The sequence below is a fragment of the Phyllobates terribilis genome, unplaced genomic scaffold, assembly GCF_046119375.1.
Source record: "Phyllobates terribilis strain yellow unplaced genomic scaffold, ASM4611937v1 Scaffold_11__3_contigs__length_659146591, whole genome shotgun sequence".
Taxonomy (NCBI): Eukaryota; Metazoa; Chordata; class Amphibia; order Anura; family Dendrobatidae; genus Phyllobates; species Phyllobates terribilis.
In genome coordinates, this window is record NW_027362771.1 from 483222425 (window position 1) to 483244762 (window position 22338).

At 41.4% G+C, this 22338-nt stretch overlaps 1 protein-coding gene and 1 long non-coding RNA gene across 3 annotated transcripts in view; one reads left to right on the forward strand and one right to left on the reverse strand.

The window, feature by feature from the left end:
- IQCH (IQ motif containing H) overlaps positions 1-22338 on the forward strand; it is a 131113-nt gene that overhangs the window by 92022 nt on the left and 16753 nt on the right. For both annotated transcript variants that reach the window (XM_073653455.1, XM_073653456.1), the window contains exons 15-18: positions 1916-2036; positions 4007-4293; positions 7034-7198; positions 21041-21163. In XM_073653455.1, the coding sequence (XP_073509556.1) occupies positions 1916-2036; positions 4007-4293; positions 7034-7198; positions 21041-21163 (696 nt within the window). The remainder of the gene's footprint in view (positions 1-1915; positions 2037-4006; positions 4294-7033; positions 7199-21040; positions 21164-22338) is intronic.
- The window catches only part of LOC141166612 (uncharacterized), a 104499-nt gene that overhangs the window by 23402 nt on the left and 58759 nt on the right, over positions 1-22338 (reverse strand). The gene's annotated exons all lie outside the window — the stretch shown is intronic.

Consider the following 22338-nt stretch of genomic DNA (forward strand, 5'->3'; position numbering starts at 1 on the left):
GGAGAGCAGATAACACAAGCTGTACTGCATGATAGTATTGTGACATTCTGCAGTCGAAGGTGGAATCACACAAGTGGTGAATCAATATATATATAGAGGAGCCCAAAAATAATAGATACACATGAGTTGTTTATATAGTGGCAACATATTCTGCCTCATTTTACAGATGATAGTCACTGTCCCCATTGGAGCTCACAATGTAAATTCCCTAAGTATGTATTATGTGTAGGAAGAAACTGGAGTACTTGGAGGAAACTCACAAAAACACAGAGAGAACATACAAACTCCATGAAGATGTTGTCCTTAGACTTGAACTTGGGTCCCCAGTGCTGCGAAGCAACAGTGTTAACCACATATTACCCATAAAAGAAAATACAGCATGCAATGTACTAAAAAAATAATAGTACTCCCAAAAATATTAATGAAACACTCCGTACACCCAAAATGATACCTAAACAAGCCTTTTCCTAGTTCTCGAGACAATAGAAATAGAATACCACAATATATAAACTATACATACTATGCCAGTACGTCACTTTCAGTAGCATAGAGTGAGCTGAAACATACATTGCATCTATTGTATGCACAGTATACAATGTGAAGCAGGATTGATATTTAGTTTTTTTCCTTTGAAGCTGTTCCCCAGATTCATGTCTACCATGCATACAATCTATCTGTGTATTTATTGGCTTAGGAAATGGATTTTAAATTAAGATTACAATAATAATATTGATTTATGTGCAGCTAATGAAAAGAAGCAATAATGTCATAACATATAAAATTATTTATATAACACGTTTATATATATATATGCCTAGAGAATAAGGCTGAGAAGAGGCAAATATCTGCTGAATGCTATCATCATTTATTCATTACCCAATATTTATATATCAGTTACATCCAACCGAGAATACGCTCACATCAGTTCCTGTCCCGAGAGGGGCTCACAGTAAAAAGGGGTTGTCCAATTTATTTTTTTACTCCATTGGCTTTTTGTACCTAAAAATACAGCTGTACTTACCCGCTCCGGCGGCAGGGACAGCTTCCCACTGCTGCCTCTGGTCTTTGTGGATATGGCTGCAGTGGTGCCGCCACTTTGTCATCAAGTGATCGCTGTTATATGCATCGGCATCACTGCTGAGCCCAGTGATTGGCTGCAGTGGTCCTTCTATGTCAACAATAATGTCAACGCTGCAGTCATATCAACAAAGAACAGAGGCAGCTACGGTGAGCACTGGCTGGATATTTTTATGTACAAAGGGCCAAAAAATAATAATTTGATAACATTTTCAAACATTTTCACTTTTTCTAGGGTAATTTTTATTATAATCCAATAAAAACAATTTTGAGAAGATGCCTACGTAAATTTTTGAAGAACATTCAATGGCCATGCACGGTCTGCTGTCCTTCAGATGTGATAACCACTGAGCAAAACTGCAGTTTACAGAGCTTTACTGGCACCGTGACTACGAAGGTCTATATAAGTCTCACAATTAGGGTTCGTGTACACAACTGATTATATTGGATGAGTGCTATCCGTATAGCACTGATACCCATGATATTCAATGGGGTTCTGCAAATGTCCGATTTTTTTTTTACTCTTACTGAGTGGTCCAAGGAAAATATCGGAGACATGTCCGATTTTGATCTGAGAATCAGATCAAAATCGCCAATGCAAGTCTATGGGTCCGTGAAAAACATCGGACCACACTCGGATAACATCCGAGTGTGGTCCAATTTTCAAGGACTGACAGAATAGAGAAGGCGGAGAAACTTTTTTTCTCTTTCTACCTTCAAGGAAAACTGATGCCATTCTGATCAGAGTCTGATCCGAATAATCGGACTGTACACCTTCCCTTATCATGTGTACATTCTACATGTTGCTCTTCTCATATCAATTTCTCTCCCACATTAGGAAAAGGCCCTGCAGAGGATTGCAGAGGAACTTCCACAGGTCTTGGAGCACTATGCACAGCCAGTAAACAGGAGCCATTATCCAACATGGGACAAGTTTCTACAAGTATTAGTGAGCCGAGGTAAGTGTTTTCCTTTGTCCTCTTGACACCAGTTGAACTTGTCACAGTAAATTGAATGACATTTTCACCCCTTAAAGGGAATCGGTCAGCAGAATATCACACCCTAAACTTTATATGTGTGTGTAACTCTTTCCAAGACAAGTCCAGCAATACCTTTACATGGCCAGTCAGTCCCTCCATCACTGAGAAATCAGCATTTTAATTGATATGCAAATGAGGCGGAAGAATTATTTGTAGTTCTGAAGCCTCTGTCGCTCCAGCTCTATTCCCTGCCCAGCCCTGCCTCCTCCTGCTTGAATGACGGCCTCTATGATGTGTGACTTCAGGCAAATGAGCCATCAATCAAGCAGGAGGGGGCGGCCCCGGGCAATGAATAGAGCTGGAGTGACAGAGGCTTCAGATCTTCGCCCTCATTTTCATATCAATCCAATCTCTGATTTCTCAGTAACAGAAGAATGGACTGGCCATGTAAAGGTATTGCTGGACTTCTCTTTGAAACATCTACATGTGCATATACATAGTTTGGTGGAATTAAATCCTGCTGACAGACTCCCTTTAAGGACCGCCTGAGTTTTCATTTTTGTGCTGTTGTATTCTTCCTTGCCTTCTTCCAGGAGCCATAACTTTTATATTTTTCAGTCAACATAGCCATACAAGGGCCTGGGTTTTTTTTGTGGGAGAATTTGTTGTTTTCAATGACATTTATTTTTACCATAAAAATGGGGAACATTTCCAAGTGGGATGAAATGGTGAAAAAAAAAGCATTCTACCCTAATTTTTTGGAGTTTTATTTTTACAATGTTCATTCTATGGTAAATCTGTCCTGGAAATGATTCTCTAGGTCAGTACAATTATGGTGATACCAAAATTGCATAGATTTTCTTTAAGTGGTAAAAAAAAATTCTGAATTTAATATATAAAAAAAAGTTGGATTTGTGTCGCCATTTTTTGAGACCTGTAATGTTTTTATTTATCAGTCGATGGAGCTGTGTGAGGACTTGTTTTTTTGCATGGTACGCTGACATTTTTATTAACATTTTGAGATACTTACAACGTTTTGATTGCATTTAAGGCATTTTTTAGGGATGTGTGGTGACCAAAAAACTGCAATTTTTGCGTTTCTATTATTTTCTGTATGGGTTAATTAATCGTTTACTGTATGGGTTAATTAATTTTATATTTTGATAGACTGGATTTTCTGTGGATGCAGCAATACCAGATATGTTTTTATTTATTTATTTTTAATGGGGGAAGAGGGGTAATTTGGAAAAAAAATATTATATATGTATATACAGGTGCTTCTCACTCAATTAGAATATCATTTGAACACTTGAACTAGATCACTCTGTTTTGTAATGACTTTATATAATATATGAGTTTCACTTTTTGTATTGAAGAACTGAAATAAATTAACTTTTTGATGATATTCTAATTTTATGAGAAGCACTTGTATTTCTTTTAACAACTTTTTCTCTATTTTACATTATTTCTAGTCCCCTTAGGGGAACTTCAGCCTGCAATCCTTTGATCACTTGTTCTGTATACAGCAGCATCACTGTGTTGCAGTATATAGTGTAAATCGCGGTCTGCTATGAAGCTCAGCCATTGGGTACTGGGAGCCGGAGAGCGCTTCATTAACATGCAGCTGTCAGAGATTGACTGTGGCATTTAAATGGTTAACAGCAGTGATCGGTGCCCAGCTCCGATTGCTGCTGTTAAAAACAGATGCCGTCTATGTAACACAGCCGGCATCTACACCTTTGGAGAGAGCTCAGCTCCTAAGCCCACACTTGTGGAACATACAGTTAATTTGCACTAAGGGGTTAAAAAAAAAACTGTGAAATGTAAAAGCTTGCCCCTTTATTAACCCCAAATCCAGTAACCTAAAAAATACAGATGATTTACATGTTCATTTATGTTTTTGTGTTTAGTTTCTATTTTACATGTACTTTTTCTTCTGTTTATTCCAGGAGGAGTTATTGAGGCTTTCCCACCAGCAGAAAGTATCACCTGCCTAACTATAGATCTGCTGATCAGCCCAGATGGGGAAATCCAGATGTTGTCCTGTGGGGACCAGATTCACAGCTTCAGCCCACTGCATTGTGTAGGCAGCTCTGTTCCTCAGTGCTCAGTACCCCCCGACATACTGACGTCAATGTGTGATAGCATTGGAGAGGCCTGCAAGACCCGTGGGGTACTGGGATATTTGTCCTTAGAACTGGTAACATTCATAGACCCTCAGAGTCTTGAGCAAGAGGTAAGACGCTAACATAGTATGTGTTATATATATTATCTATGCCTTAATAGGCATGATTGGAGTTTTCTTGGACAGCCATTAGACCTTGCTTCACCTAGAACACATCCATAAGTATTTCTTTCTTCTCAAACCTCACTCGTCTCATCACAGATTTCCTTTGCATTAGGTTTTATAAAATTTTCCAATATACTTTCTGCAAAAATTCCTCAGGATTTTCAGGATCTCTGTTTGCTGTCTTTCCATCTTTATCTCTCGCCATGTCCTGGTCATGTGATTCAACGGTTCCTTACAAGGCACCGCTCTAAAGGTGGCATACATGAACCGCTTGCGAGTTTTGCTGCTTAGTTCCCATCTGCATGGAAAAAACCCGCTAAATGTGTAACTGATAACTGCAACGATCCATGTGCACTTGTGATCATCACATACCACTGATTTTTGTCTAGAAGTTACAGCAATCAGAACTCTTAAAAACTGGAGGGAATTGATAAAGAAAATATTTTGGAAAAGTATATAAAACTTGTTATTATACAATGACTAACTTTTGCTGAAACTAGAATACTTATTTAAAGAGAATCTGTCACCAGATTTTTGCTATGTAATCTGACAGCATCATAATGTAGGGGCTGAGACCCTGATTCTAGTGATATGTCACTTACTGGGCTGCTTGCTGTCATTTTGTTATAATCACTGTTTTCTTTGTGTCAGATCTAGCAGTTCTCGGAATGCTGAGCCCTGTATAACCCCGCTCACACCACTGATTGGCAGATTTCTATGTACACTGAAATGACAGAAAGCTGCTAATCAGTGTTGGGGCAGGGTTACACAGAGCAGTGGACTAGGAGGCACTAGAAACCCAGTCCTGTAGTGATAATCTCCTGCTGATAAAACACTGATTTTATCGAAACAGCAACATACAGCCTAGTAAGTGACACATCTCTGGAATCAAGATCTCAGCCCCTACATTATGCTGCTCTCAGATGACATAGCAAAAACTTTCTGCCAGATTCCCCTTAAATTTCTTGGCTTTTTAATATTACCAGCATACCAATTAACCCCTTACTAATATGTATGCATGTCCTTTGTATTCCAAATCAGGTACTAGATCGTAAGCTCTGTGGTAGGTTGACTCACTCAGCTGCTCTGAGAGGTAGACACAGGAACACTTGGGGTCAAAGTACGTGGCTGATTTATTATTTTCATAAACCAGAAAACAACATAAACATGGCCTTTCCGGCAAAACGGCTAAACAAAAGATAAATGATAGCACAGTCAATAACATGCGGGATTCACCCGCTCAATACAATACACTTCAGCTCCTACTAAAGTTCCACATAGGAGACTTCCCTGTCTCCAAACAGACAGCAGCAAAAAAACTCAGCAGGTGGAGATTTAACTCCTCCAGCCACACCCTTGAGGTGGAGATATGGTGAGTAGGCATCCCGCCCATCTCACACCTACTCACAAAAACCCAACCCAAACATGGCTGATTAACCTCTTCAGCACCTAACATGCTGGAGAAAAACTTCTGGGCTTCCCATCACGGAAGATAGCACCTCCGTGACACATATCTCCCCTCACATACATCGCCGTGACCCGGTCACAGCTCCTATTGAGTCAGATGTAATGTCTACACAAATCCTAGCTAAAAGCTTATATAATAAAATGATAAAACTATGCATTTAATGAATGATTTAGCTTTTAGAAGCCTCTGCCATGCAGACACAGCCGGAGAGTTGTCTGCTGTATACAATGCATTGACTTTAATCACTGCCCTTTCTGACAGCTATCACCCAGTCACACAGCTTAGTAAAAGTGGCAATATGACAGACCGTTGTTCCTGGCAGCAAACACAATCAGAATTGTTCTGGTCATGTTTGTCCATCTCTAAATAACAGAAGTGGACAGCCCCCTTGTGGGCAGCTCGTTACCAGCTGCCGATTAGCGCTTCCTCGCCCCCTGGAGCAGATCCTTACGATGACGGATTGGATCTTTAATAGCCCAGCAGATTCCTGCCAGTTGGTTATTAAGAAGTATCCCGGCAGTGATTCATTTAGAGGGCATTTGCTTGTGAATATGATTTAGAAATTAGCAGGAGTTTAGCAAGAGGCTGAGACTGGCTGACCTCTTAATAATGTTATAATGATGCCATTTAACATCCGCCGCTTACACCACTGACTCGGCTCGGTGCAACCAGAGTAGTTTCTCGCTGGCAGGTAGCACATAGGGGGAGACCCTAAATCTGACCCAACATTGAGGACTGAGCCGGACAGATGTCTGTGTGCAGAATGTCAAGTAAGCTAAGTGGCCGACCTCTTCATTGTGACAATTGCCTTTGCTCACTATGACCTTGCAAAAGTCATTACACACTTATACCGAGAATGCAAATGCAAGACAGCAATTTTCCCTGAACTGTGCACGTGCATATTTCATGTGTCCATGTTACAGAAGTTGTTGTCCATTAAAGGGGTCAATACAGATGGCACATTGCTGTAGAGATGCAGTTGCTTTAAGACCACTCTTCAATGTGCCTGGGACCTTCTAATTAAATGGCACCCATCTAGAAAAGTTCCTGATCTAAAAGTATAAACTTTTAAGTTTGTAGACCACTGATTTAATGTTCTGCAGGCATCTCCGGCATTATGTCCAGTACGGATTAATTGCAGTTGATCGAACTTGATTCTCATTGATCAGGACATGGACATGAGCTGTGTGTTAGACATTGTTCATTTTCTTTCTTTAGATTTGGGCAACAGACCTAGACTTGTGCTACAGTGATCAACTAGCAATGACCCAACTTTTGCTCTACCTTACCAATGGCACACTGGACTGTAGAAACAGCCGCCTGACTGCGCCAATGGTGCCAAAGAAAGTGGGACGCCCCAGACACAAAGCTCAACCAGCAGAGGTAAATCCTATGATCGTCTAGCTTCCTTTACCTTCTCATAACTATAAAAAGTAGCCTACTTACAGAGCAAAGCATACGTCAGACTCCGTGACTTTTACTATTATCAGAATATGTTTACACCCAATCTGTCGCAGTATCACATTAGTAAAGTCCACCAATAATGACGGAGCTGTAATGGTCTATGATCGTCCTAACCCATCCTGTACTACTACTGGCACATGATTAGAAGTAATCCACCAGTCATTTAATCAAGTCTCTGTTTACACTTTTTTATCAGAGATTTCATGACTAGGAAATCTGGGTGATAGAGGTGTAGGCAATTGGTAGAGGCCAAAGAAGCAGATAAACCTTTTGATATCATGATATCATGGTCTTGGTAAAACCTTTAGCCCATTGTGAAAACCTTTCCACTGCAGATTTGGACACAGATTGGTAGCAAAATCCCCATGAATTAATTGCTGATTTCCTTTTGGATGTTACCCTATTCCATCACAAATCCTTGTATAGGGTGAAATCTGCTGTGAAAATCCGCATAAGAATGAGCGATGCTGTAGGTTTAAATATCCACAGTGCTCTCATTTTTGTGCAGATTTTTTCCCCAACGTGTGATTGGGGAACTGTATGGAAAATTGTGCAAATCCTAAACATGAAAACATACCCTAAATGTGAATGAACGTTGGTGCTGAAATCCTTCAGAATACCTTGCTAATACAGTATATGAGCAGAGCTTGCTCTGGAGATTTGATCAGGCTCTTTCCCATGATCTTATGTTTGTGATCATATCCACAGGAGCCATAGTTGTATGGTAAAAGTGGACCCCATCAATAAGACCCCCAACTAGCTCAAGAACGGGGCCCTGATGTGCAGTACTCTGTGGAAAGAAGGTCAAAATTCCCATACACGTGTGTGTGCCTCTCTCCATTCATTTTTCATTTGTATGGGAATTCTGACCACCAGATGGGACTCTATCTGAAGATAGATTTGGGTTCTGTTGGTGCCACCTTCTTCTACCAAATATTTATTGCATATCCCGTGGTTATAGCATATACATTCAAGATAAGAACACACCTTTAAAAATACATTTTGTTTTATATATGGTCACTGGTATGTTACCAATACAGTGCTCATTGTAGTTATGGTGGGCATACATACAGATAAGTAAATATTTAAAGACCACCAATATAGTAACATAGTAACATAGTTTGTAAAGCCGAATAAAGACTTGCGTCCATCAAGTTCGACCTGTTAGTTCTGTAATTGCTAAAGTTGATCCAGAGGAGGGCAAAAACCCCAAATGATTTAGCCAATCTTCACCTGAGTAAAAATTCCCTCCCGACTCTGAAACCAGCAGTCAGAATAAATCCCTGTATCAACCTACTATTTTATTTTATTTTTAAGTATATGCTGAAATCTGCCTGGTATCTAGAAATGCATCCAGTCCCCGCTTGAACTGGTTTAATGAATCCGACATTACCGTCTCCTCACTCAGTGAATTCCATATTCTCACTGCTCTTACCGTAAAGAACCCCTTCCTATGCTGGTGCTGAAACCTTTTCTCTTCCAGTCTTAGTGAATGCCCTCTTGTTACCGTAATATCCCTCCTTTTGAACAAATCCCGGGCAAGATCTCTATACTGTCCCCTAACATATTTGTACACATTTATTATGTCCCCCCTCAACCTTCTCTTTTCCAGGCTGAATAGTCCTAGTTTTGCCAACCTCTCTGGGTATTGCAGTCCCTCCATTCCCTTTTTTAATTTTGTTGCCCTCCTTTGTACCTTTTCAAGCTCGTTTATATCCTTTCTATATATTGGGGCCCATAACTGAGCACAGTATTCCAAGTGTGGTCTGACTAGTGCTTTGTACAGTGGAAGAACAATGTTCTCATCCTTTGCAGCTATACCTCTTCTGATACATCCCATTACCCTGTTTGCCCTTACAGCAGCGGCCTGACTTTGGGCACTCCAATTTAGTTTGCTATCAATCAAGATGCCCAAGTCCTTCTCCATCTCTGAATTCCCCAAATGATTTCCCATTCAGTGAGTACTGGTGACTTCCATTTTTCCTTCCCATATGTATGACCTTACATTTCTCCTCGTTAAACCTCATTTGCCATTTAATGCTCCACCTACCCAGCTTATCCAAATCCCTCTGTAGGTCTGCACTGTCCTCTTTTGTATTAATTGTTTTACATAATTTTGTGTCATCTGCAAATATTGATATTTTACTATTTATCCCGTTGACTATGTCGTTAATAAAGATATTAAATAACATTGGGCCTAGTACAGACCCCTGTGGTACCCCACTAGTGACGCTTACCCAATCTGAGTATATTCCATTTATAACCACCCTCTGCCTTCTATCCCTTAGCCAGTTAGCTACCCACTTGCAGACATTTTCCCCCAGCCCCATCATTCTCATTTTGTATACCAACCTATTATGTGGCACGCTATCGAACGCTTTTGAGAAGTCGAGATACATGACATCCACTGGTTCCCCCTGATCTACTCGAGAGCTAACCTCCTCGTAGAAGTCAATCAGGTTTGTTTGGCAGGAGCGATTCCTCATGAATCCATGTTGGTTCAGGATTAAAAGATTATTAGCATCAAGATGCTCCGTAATTGCCTCTTTAATGAAGCTTTCAAAAATTTTGCCCACAACGGACGTCAGACTCACCGGCCGATAGTTTCCGGCGTCACTTTTCGCTCCCTTTTTGAATATTGGCACTACATTCGCCTGTCGCCAATCAAGTGGTACAGACCCAGTCTCAACAGAGTCCTTAAATATAAGATATAACGGTCTGTCTATCACATTACTTAGTTCCCTTAGTACCCGTGGGTGTATGCCATCAGGTCCTGGTGATTTGTTTATTTTAATGTTACTGAGGCGTTTCTGTACCCCAGCTTGGGTTAGATTTGTCATACTTCGTGGAGGATTAAGCTTGTCACTTCTCATTTCTCCTGTTAGTTCTATTTCCTTTGTGAAAGTTGTCGAAAAAAAATTATTTAATAGATTAGCTTTATCCTCATCTTTCTCTATGATTTTGCCTTCCTCACTTTTTATCGGTCCAATATTATCCGATTTAATCCTTTTACTATTTATATACGTAAAGAACAGTTTGGGATTTGATCTACTTTCCCTAGCAATACGTCTCTCTGTTTCCTCCTTCGCTATTTTTATTTGTTTTTTACAGGTTCTCGTTTTTTCCTTGTAACACATTAGTGCCTCCTTAATGTTTTCCTCTTTTAATCTCTTGAATGCCTCTTTTTTGCTATTTAACGCCCCTTTTACGTTCTTGTTCAACCATATTGGTTTCCTCTTATTTCTGGCCCTTTTATTCCCATACGGTATATATCTCTCGCACTGAGTATTCAGAATTCTTTTGAAGGTTTCCCATTTACTATTCGTATCCCTTTGATTAAGTACTTTGTCCCAGTCTATAAGTTGAAGGTTTTCTTTCAGCTGATCAAACTTCGCCCTCCTAAAGTCTAATGTTTTTGTTGTTCCCTTATTGATAACCCTACTGAAGGGCATTTTGAAGTCGATAATATTATGATCGCTATTACCTAGGTGCCCCCCTATCTGTACCTCAGTTATTCTATCAGGCCTATTAGTCAATATTAAGTCCAACATGGCCTTCCCTCTCGTTGGTTCCTGCACTAGTTGGGAGAGATAATTATCCTTAATATTTGTCAAGAACCTTTTTCCTTTTTGAGATCTACAGGTTTCTGTTTCCCAGTCAATATCCGGGTAGTTGAAATCCCCCATTACAATCACTTCATTATGTTTTGCTACTTTGTCTATTTGTCCTAATTCTCATTCTCCTCTGTTATATTTGGTGGCTTATAGCAGACCCCTAGTAATATTTTATTATTATTTTTTGCCCCCTCTATCTCTACCCACATGGACTCGACCCCCTCTTCTCCCTCTCCTATATCTTCCCTTAGTCTGGGCTTTAGACATGACTTTACATATAAGCAGACTCCTCCGCCTTTCCCCTGTTTCCGGTCCCTTCTAAATAAACTATAATCTAATAAATTTACCGCCCAGTCGTAGCTATCGTCTAGCCAAGTCTCTGTTATACCTACGATGTCATACCTCTCCTCCGATATAAGCGCCAGCAGCTCATCCGCCTTATTGGTCAGGCTTCTTGCGTTGGTCAGCATGCAAGATAAAACTTTGGGGTTATTTAGCATCCTATTCTTCTCTAACGATCTAACTGTACTATCCCCACCCCCCTCTCCACCCTCATTATATTCACTTCTCCCCTTCCCCCTTGCTTGCCTCACATCCCACCTATCTCCTTGGTTTCCCCCCCCCCCCGTCTCTAGTTTAAAAACTCCTCCAACCTCTTAGCCATCTTCTTCCCCAGCACCGCTGCACCCTCCCCATTGAGGTGCAGCCCGTCCCTACGGTAGAGCCTGTAGCCGACCGCGAAGTCGGCCCAGTTCTCCATGAACCCAAACCCTTCTGCCTTGCACCAACTCTTTAGCCACTTATTCACCTCCCTAACTTCCCGTTGGCGCTCCTGTGTGGCTCGCGGGATTGGTAGTATTTCTGAGAAAACTACCTTGGAGGTCCTTGCCCTAAGCTTCCTACCTAGGTCCCTGAAATCATTTTTAAGGACCCTCCATCTACCACTCACTTTGTCATTGGTGCCGATGTGGACCATGACCGCTGGGTCTTCGCCAGCCCCACCCAGTAACCTGTCAACCCGATCCGCGATGTGCCGGACTCGAGCGCCAGGGAGGCAGCACACCGTTCGGCGATCCCGGTCTTTGTGACAGATTGCCCTGTCTGTCCCCCTAATAATAGAGTCACCCACTACCAGGACCTGTCTTGCCTGCCCTACACTTCCCCCCTCCCCCTCATTACTGGAGCATACACTCCCCCGGCGGTCAGAGGATCTGTCGTGCTCCAATAATGCCGGTTCTGAACCAGCCTTCCTATACTTCTTCCCTCTATCCCTCCTAACTGTTATCCAGCTCCCTGCCTGTTCAGCCTGCACTTCCCCTCTATGCTCCACCCCCAATATTGACCCATTGAGTGTCTGCTCGGTGAGCAGCAAACTCCGTTCCATGTTGTTGATGCTCCTCAGTATCGCTATCTGAGCACTTAGATCCAGAATTTGGGCTTCCAAGTGCACGATATGCTCACATCTCTCGCAGCAGTATGGATCCTCGAGCGGTTGCTCACGGAATGCATACATTGCGCAAGATGTACACTGCACGGCTCCAGCCAACATGGACGTCATTCTAAATATGGGGATACAGTCAGTATATATATACAAGTCCAAAACACAATTATGCAGAAGATTACCCCAAATATACAGCATGGTGCCACCAACTGGACAGTTTAGGTTGTGGACAGTGTAACTTGGTCTAGTTGTCACCACAAACACAACCAGCACACAAAACCAAACAACCACAAAAAAATTAAAACGTATAAAAAAATACATGTACTTTATTATATTACATTGACAAGACTAAAAATAGATCACACCGTGCAAGAGAGCGACATAATCAGCATGAGAGGACAATACATGGTCTGCAATATCAATAGGAGTCTAAAATGTAGAACGAATGGAGCACCCAAAAGCCAGACTGAACTGTAGAGGTGGCCACTAGGTCAGAAATTGATATTGTACGTAACACACAAGTCAAAAGTGAATGCATACCCCTGCGTGCAGGGATTACGCCCACTTAATACAGATAAGTATAAGGGCTCGTTCCGTTGAGCGTATTATAAGGATTATGCTGTCTGTGTAAAGATTGACCAATCTAATTTTATGGAGCTGTTCATATGATAGACACCCAGTCCATGGGAAAAGCTATGTGAGACTCATTCAAGTCTATGGGTGCAAAAAAAATCGGATCCCATACAGGATACCCGTGTGCCATCCAATTTTTTACAGATAGATTGCCATTATTAACCTAAGAAACTATTTGATCATGTATATTTTTGAATGAAAACCTATTGCACACGGACATAAAAAATGGACATAGGGATGACAATATGGATTAAATTCGCCCGAGTTTTCTGGATGAAACGCGTACGATTTTTCACACTCTCGTCTCATTCATATGAACAATCCGATGATCAAGATACCAGACTAACCTAGTGAATCAGCGATACAGTAGTCTGGAAAATAATTTCCACACGATGGTCCATCGAAGTGATAAAAAAAAAATATCTAAGAAAAATACAATTACTAGTATTGTTCATGCAGGTTTTGCAGCTATATTCAGCCTTGTTAAGATCGTGCTTTGTGTTAACAGTGTCATAAGTAAGAGAATTTATGGTTTTGATCATGAACTCGCAGACTGGTTGGATGTGTGGGCAGCTGAGATTCATTCCTGCCATATCCACACAATTACTGATGTTCTATTCTCATCTTTTCCGTCCCGTTCCTGCTGTTTTCTCATTTAATGAAGTTTATCTCCCCTTGTCCCCTTTCAGTAAGACGCAGTCTAGTGTGACTCACAGCGCTCTTACCTTTCTAGCCCTCACTACATGAACACCCACTTTTTCCCTATTTATGAACGCCCTTCAATAAAAGAATACATTTTTACTCAGTGCTGCTGCTCCTGTAATTATGTATAAAACCAATCACTCATTATTTGCAAGATAGATGAGGCTAAATAAGCACAGCATTAATAATTTACAAGACTCTTCATTATGCCAGTGTATGGGCTGCGAGGACCCAGCAAGAGCAATGCCAACCCTTAAACAATGGCGTTCCATCACCGCCGCCCCATCCTGCTTCACGCTTGTTAAACAGAGACATGGATTATTCTATCAAACACTCCTCGAGTTTCTGCCCCCCCACTGCAAGTGAACAGCTTCTGCAATGCACCTCCTATCGTCCCCCTCTGCACGTTAATGACTCCAGCCATGGGTGATAATAATTCTGCAAATATTATAAACATGATTAGCTTGCACTCAGAGATTGATTGCGGCAGAGTTTTCCAAGTGCTGTTGTCAAGGTTCACGCTGGCATTTCATTATATGCGATGGGATCAAATGTACCAAATGATCTGTAAGGTTGTGATATACAGGCACTCCTTCACAGTTTACACACTGTGTGATCGCATGGTCAGAATAATGTAGGGAATATGGGAGAGGGGACTAACAAATTAGACTAATCAAACCAGTAATATTAAAAAAAGCGGGGACCAGATGTATGATGGTTGTCTAAAAACATAAGTGAGTACAGGGTAAAAAAAAATAGCAATAGTCATCTATTCGAACCCCTGCAGCTTCCGCCTCACTGCTCCAATAGTCCCCAATGGTCTTTATTTATTGGTCCTGCAGTGATGACATGTAGGACACACACTGGTCACTGCAGTCAATCATTGACCTCAGTGGTCTTATATTGTACAGGCCACTATGGCCAGTGATTGGCTGCAGCGGTCACATGCATGTACAGCATGTTATCACTGCAAGGATGTAAAAGGAGACCGCTAGAGAAAACCGGAGTTATGGTTCTGGAGCTGCTGAAGTTTAAACAGATGAGTATTGATTTTTTTCAATTATTTTTCAATTTCCCTACACTTAAGCTGGTCATTCATATTAAACAGCTGTCGGCTGACAGCTCTCCCTCCCAACTCACCCATACACCAGACTGCTTGGACTGATGGGCGACGAACGCTGTTTGGCAGTAGATTATCCTTTGACTAGGTGATGACTTTTTTCACAGGACAAACCCTTTAAGGTATCCAGAGAACCATATACAGGTGCATCTCACTAAATTAGAATATCATCAAAAAGTTAATTTATTTCAGTTCTTCAGTACAAAAAGTGAAACTCATAAATTATATAGAGTCATTACAGAGTGATCTATTTCAAGTGTTTATTTCTGTTAATGTTGATGATTATGGTTTACAGCCAATGAAAAAACAAAAGTCATTATCTCAGTAAATTTGAATAATTAACCAAAAACTCCTGCAAAGGCTTCCTAAGCATTTAAAAAGGTTCCTTAGTCTGTTTCAGTAGGCTCCACAATCATGGGGAAGACTGCTGACTTGACAGATGTCCAGAAGGCAGTCATTGACACACTAAGTAAATGCAAAGTAAATTTTGCATTTCATTTGGAAATCAAGGTCCCAGAGTCTGGAGGAAGAGTGGAGAGGCCACAATCCAAGCTGCTTGAGGTCTAATGTGAAGTTTCCACAGTCAGTGATGGTTTGGGGAGCCATGTCATCTGCTGGAGTAGGTCTACTGTGTTTTATCAAGACCAAAGTCAGCTCAGCCGTCTACCAGGAAATTTTAGAGCACTTCATGCTTCCCTCTGCTGACAAGCTTTTTGGAGATGGAAATTTCATTCTCCAGCAGGACTTGGCCCCTGTCCACACTGCCAAAAGTACCAACACCTGGTTTAAAAACAACAGTATCACTGTGCTTGATTGGCCAGCAAACTCGCCTGACCTTAACCCCATAGGGAATCTATGGAGTATTGTCAAGAGGAAGATGAGAGACACCAGACCCAACAATGCAGACGAGCTGAAGGCTGCTATCAAAGCAACCTGGGCTTCCATAACACCTCAGCAGTGCCACAGGCTGATCGTCTCCATGCCACGCCGCATTGATGCAGTAATTGATGCAAAAGGAGCCCCGACCAAGTATTGAGTGCATTTACTGAACATACATTTCAGTAGGCCAACATTTCTAATTTTAAAAACAATTTTGAAGCGGTTGTTATAAAGTATTCTAATTTACTGAGATAATGACTTTTGTGTTTTCATTGGCTGTAAGCCATAATCATCAACACTAACAGAAATAAACACTTGAAATAGATCACTCTGTTTGTAATGACTCTATATAATATATGAGTTTCACTTTTTGTATTGAAGAACTGAAAAAAAATTGACTTTTTGATGATATTCTAATTTAGTGAGATGCACCTGTATATGACCATGTGTAAAACTATTCTAAATTATGCATCACATAAAGTAGATCTTAAATCAGGTAGGTTTGCTCACCTTAAAGAAGCAAGCCTATCAAAGTTTTTATCATCTTAATATACTGCAATCATCATATTATATATTACTGTGTACTTACAATTGCTCATTTTTCCCTTCTACCCGGTTAATTCTTCTCTTTTCTCTACTCTATGTAGAAACATAGTCATAGTCCATGAGTCATTCTCCTCTTCAACTCCTGTCCTAGGTGCTCCTTTCTTTCCCCCTGCCAGAGACTTTATCAGTGATGACTCATGCAGGGAAACTTGACCTCCTGTTTCTACATACAGTGGGTTTCATTGCAGCCATTTGGTAAATTCTAAAAAGTTCATTTTTTTCTCAGTAAAGTACACTCTGCACCCCATCTTGACTGAAAAAAACAAATGTAGAAATTTTTGCAAATTTATTAAAAAAGAAAAACTGAAATATCACATGGTCATAAGTATTCAGACCCTTTGTTCAGACACTCATATTTAAGTCACATGCTGTCCATTTCCTTGTGATCCTCCTTGAGATGGTTCTTCTCCTTCATTAGAGTCCAGCTGTGTTTAATTAAACTGATAGGACTTGATTTGGGAAGGCACACACCTGTCTATATAAGACATTACAGCTCACAGTGCATGTCAGACCAAATGAGAATCATGAGCTCAAAGGAACTGCCCAAGGAGCTCAGAGACAGAATTGTGGCAAGGCACAGATCTGGCCAAGGTTACAAAAGAATTTCTGCATTACTTAAGGTTCCTAAGAGCACAGTGGCCTCCATAATCCTTAAATGGAAGACGTTTGGGACCACCAGAAGTCTTCCTAGACCTGGCATCCAGCCAAACTGAGCAATCGTGGGAGAAGAGCCTTGGTGAGAGAGGTAAAGAAGAACCCCAAGATCACTGTGGCTGAGCTCCAGAGATGCAGCAGGGAGATGGGAGAAAGTTCCACAAAGTCAACTATCACTGCAGTCCTCCACCAGTCGGGCTTTTATGGCAGAGTGGCCCGACGGAAGCCTATCCTCAGTGCAAGACATATGAAAGCCCGCATAGAGTTTGCTCAAAAACACATGAAGGCCTCCCAGACTATGAAAAATAAGATTCTCTGGTCTGATGAGACGAAGATAGAACTTTTTAGTGATAATTCTAAGCGGTATGTGTGGAGAAAACCAGGAACTGCTCATCACCTGCCCAATACAATCCCAAAAGTGAAACATGGTGGTGGCAGCATCATGCTATGGGGGTGTTTTTCAGCTACAGGGACAGGACGGCTGGTTGCAATTGAAGGAAACATGAATGCGGCCAAGTACAGAGATATCCTGGATGAAAACCTCTTCCAGAGTGCTCTGGACCTCAGACTAGGCCGAAGGTTCACCTTCCAACAAGACAATGACCCAAAGCACACAGCTAAAATAACAAAGGAGTGGCTTCAGAACAACTCTGTGACCATTCTTGACTGGCCCAGCCAGAACCCTGACCTAAACCCAATTGAGCATCTCTGGAGAGACCTGAAAATGGCTGTCCACCAACGTTCACCATCCAACCTGACGGAACTGGAGAGGATCTGCAAGGAAGAATGGCAGAGGATCCCCAAATCCAGGTATGAAAAACTTGTTGCATCATTCCCAAGAAGACTCATGGCTGTACTAGCTCATAAGGGTACTTCTACTCAATACTGACCAAAGGGTCTGAATACTTATGACCATGTGATATTTCAGATTTTCTTTTTTAATAAATTTGCAAAAATTTCTACATTTCAGTTTTTTTTCAGCCAAGATGGGGTGCAGAGTGCACTTTAATGAGGAAAAAAATGAACTTTTTAGAATTTACCAAATGGCTGCAATGAAACAAAGAGTGAAAAATGTAAAGGGGTCTGAATACTTTCCATACCCACTGTAGAGCTTAGAATGATTCAACTAGTCAGTTTTTAATCACATGATGTTATAGACCTAATGGAAAAGAGAAGAATTAACTGAGTAGAAAGGCAAACTGAGCAGCTGTAAGTACACAGTGCTATACAATATCATGGCTGCAATATATTAAAAGGATAACAATTTTAATTGGCGTTCTTCTTTAAGTGACGTACTGAAGATATTATGTGCTGTAAATACCAGAATATACTGTACTTTTATATACAGTAAACTTATACATCAGTTTTATCACCAGTTCACCGTTCTGCAGGCTTTATATAGGTTCACTTCTCTCTAAGCTAGAGGGTAAAGGCCAGCTGCTAGTATGTCTTCCATACAGATTACACACAGAGACAAGAGGCCTTTCTGCTCCCCTTTTACTATGTTACATACCCTCTGAAGCACAGCAGCAGTATAGATTGTAGCTGTAAATCCAACACTAGAGTGAGGTAAACACTTACTAGAAAGCACCAGCACAATCTGTCTCTCTGCCTCTTTTCCTCGTGCTGCTCCTGCCTCTTCCTCCCCTTCTCCATGGACTTCAATAGGCTACTGTAATCTGATCGGTCAGTGAGCTGGCAGTCCATTTTGTCTTGAGACAGAGTATAGCTGTTTTTCCAAGTGGATGATGAGTTCATGAGGTGGGGGTGGGACGAGTGGCTCATAAGTGGAGAAAGAAGGATATTTATCTGACAAATTTTGTAATTTATCTTTCTATAGTGGCTTGAACTATTGATTTATGTAAAATTTGTTAAAACAACAGTGACCATTTATTGTGTTCCTTGAAGGATTAAGCCATGGCAGATGTCATGTTACAAGTGCCTTAAATTGACCATGAAAAATCAATATGTACAAGAAATAATGTGCATATGCCATCAGCTACCCTATAGAAGAACAAAACATGCTCCTTTTACATAACATACTAAATAAATAAAATATATACTGACTTCTGTCCCAGAGCTGGGGACATCTTTCGGTGTCTTATCTCTATGAGAACAAAAGGATCGGCAGTCTGGAATCAGACATGCCGTATACTTATCTCCACCGATAGATGAGGCACCCACACACATTACTGTCAGCCGATCCCTCTTGTATCCACTGCTTTGGACAACATCAGTCTAATGTGTATGGTGACATTAATGCCACTGAAAATCCTAGTAAGTCAGGTGTGACTGCAGGTAAACCTGTCATCCTGAAGCCACACTTAGCGGTCTGGCAATCTGAGATCCCGGCAGTTGTCTGTGGAGTCTATGAAGAAAAAAAATGTGACTTTTAAACCATAAAGAGACACTACTTTATATAAGATGAGGAAAATCAATGATGACCACTATTAAAGGGATTCTCTGCTTTGAACATTATGGGCCCAATGCACCAATATCGGTGTTATACACGTCCCGCCCCAATTCCACCTATTTTGTCTGAGCTGGGAGAAAATGAAAACAGAAAAAGTTGCAAAAATTTGGTGCAACTCCAAGCTGCATCCAAATTTAGCGACTTTTCAAAGCTTTTAAGTAAGAATTCGGGCATGAATGGTTGGGTGAATCGGGCCTTATGCATTTTAGCCATCCTCCAAGAATCAGAAAGCTGGCTGTTAGGCTCACCATGTGAGGTGGAATATGCCTGGGGTCCGGGTGGGCATATGGACCCCAGGCGTTGAGGCAGCGAGCAGGAAGGCATGTGGGCAGCGGGTAATTAGTACGCACAGGAATCTCTGGAGCAGCAGGAGGGATGAAGTGGAACCCAGCAGGGATGAATGCAAGTTGAAAACACAGCAAGCACAAGTAATGGAACAAACCAAACATGGAACACTAGAGTCTCAATCCCAAGACACAGGTGTGTGTCTAAATGGGCCTTAAATAGGTCTAGGAAGATGATGCTAAATAGTGATGAGTGAGCGTGCTTGTTTAAACCTTTAACCGAGCATGCTCGGGTGCTTACCGAGTATCATCAGCGTGCTCGTATATTATGTTTGAGTTCCTGCGTTAGACAGCCTCAACACATGCAGGGATTGCCTGTTTGTTAGGGAATCCTCACATGTGTTGAGGCTGACTAACAAACAGGCAATCCCTGCATGTGTTGAGGCTGTCTAACGCAGCGACTCAAACATAATATACGAGCACGCCGAAGATACTCGGTAAGCACCCGAGCATGCTTCGTTAAAAGGTTAAACGAGCATGCTCGCTCATCACTAATGCTAAACCCAATGCAGAGCACAGCAGCGAGCATCGGAACCAGGGGAAGTAAACGGAGCCCGGGATACCCAGGACAGCTGTACCAATGACTGTATAGGGACACTGAATTGATGGAGTTACCATATTTATAGACATATAATTTTGTTTGGGCCACAAGTTCACTTTAAGGCATAATCAGTTTGGCTATTTTGGTTAGCTCGATGGGCGGCACATAAACTCTAATAAATATCTACTTTTAACACAAGTTTAGAAGTGTTTTCTGTAGACGGGGAAGGCAGTGTAAACACAGGGAACACAATGGACCAGGTCAGCTGTAAAACTGAGCCATCGATACCCTGCTCTTTGATTCCTCACAAAGGTTTTGGATTACAGCCTATAAAAGGTATTGATCAGAGAAAGCCATAAAGAGCAGTGCACACATGGTGCCCCGGAGGGAGACTGTAAGGGAACAGGCTGCACCATTTTTATGTACCACATCATTCAATGTCCTTTGTGATACACGGACAGGGACCACTTGTGTTTACTGAACACAGACGCAGGTACATAAGTGGTTTGTCCCCTATGTCAGGCGACAACATATCACTTTTTCTCTTGTGGATTATTAGACTGAAATGAAGACCTCTTTTTTCCATGGCACAGTACAGATCTGTGCAATTACTTCAAGGACAGACGTATCCGCCTTCAGTGACGCTAGATGCAAATAGTACGATGTGATGTCAGCAGAATAAATGTCCTGCAACTGAGGTTTAATAAAAAAAGTCATCTCTCTCATGGGAAATTCTGTTTTTTCTCTATTCCAGACAATAATTTTAGACCGAGTTGCCGTTCTCAGCACACGGATGGTTCACACAAACCTTTCACTTGTGTATTACAATGTCTTCTTCCAGATGTGCAAAGCCCATGGTATTGGTTATGATGTAAAGGTGAGATATAAAAGTATAGATAATATCCATGTGCTTAAAATGGAATGGTATTGGTGTAAATAGCTAAAATGTGCAATTTATAGATTTCAGTGCCAGGTTACAAAGCTCCAATGCAGCTGATCTCCTCCCTTAGAGCTCCAAAGAGACTTTCTGTTGTTAAATTCCCATCTTCAAGATCCTATCGCAATATGTAGTATTTGTAGTAATAATAATAATATTAGCAAATACCACAAAGTCGAAATGTCGTATAGTTATTCTGATTACCCCATGTGGAGGGCATTGTTGTAGCTAAGGTATCCATGGCTACGACCACTAACAACTAACTGTCACTATAGGAGTGGTCGTAACCATGGATACCAAAGCTACTGCAATGCCCTGTACATGGGGTAAGCGACTTGACAAATCAGAAGAACTATACTATATTGCTAATTGGAGGTATTTGCTAATATTATTATTACACCTACTATTGGGATAGGTTTTTGGAGATGGGAATACCCCTTTAATTCACATTGGCCACACTGTGGTTCATCCAAGGCACAACGTATATTCAGAAACATCCATAGCACACAGAGGTCCTGTAGCTGTTAATGGTACCTATAGCACTGTGCAAAACTTTTAGGCAAGTGTGGGAAAATGCTTCAAAGTAAGAATTATTCCAAAAATAGAAGTGTTAATATTGTCCCCGTCCTGGTATAATGTTCTCCATCCTGACAGCATTCCAGTAACAATGTCCCCCATCCTGATATAATGTGCCCCATCCTGGCCCCTTCCTGGTATAATGTCTTCCATTCTGGGCCTCTTCAAGTAATAATGACCCACATCCTGGGCCCCACTCTGGTATAATGTCCCCCATCCTGGCCCCATCCAGGTATAATATCTTCCATCCTGGGCCTCTTCCAGTAATAATGTCCCACGTTCTGGGCCTCACCTTGGTACAATGTCCCCTATCCTAAGCCCCTTCCGGTAATAATGTCCCCCATACTGGCCCCTTTCTGGTATAATGTCTTCCATCCTGGGCCTCTGCCAGTAATAATGTCCCCCCATCCTGAACACCTTGCAGTAACAATGTCCCCCATCCTGGTATAATGTCCTCCATCCTGAGCCCCTTCCTGTAATAATTAACAAATAGAGTTGCACTCTGTAGTGCTATAGCATGTAAACATGAAATATATGAA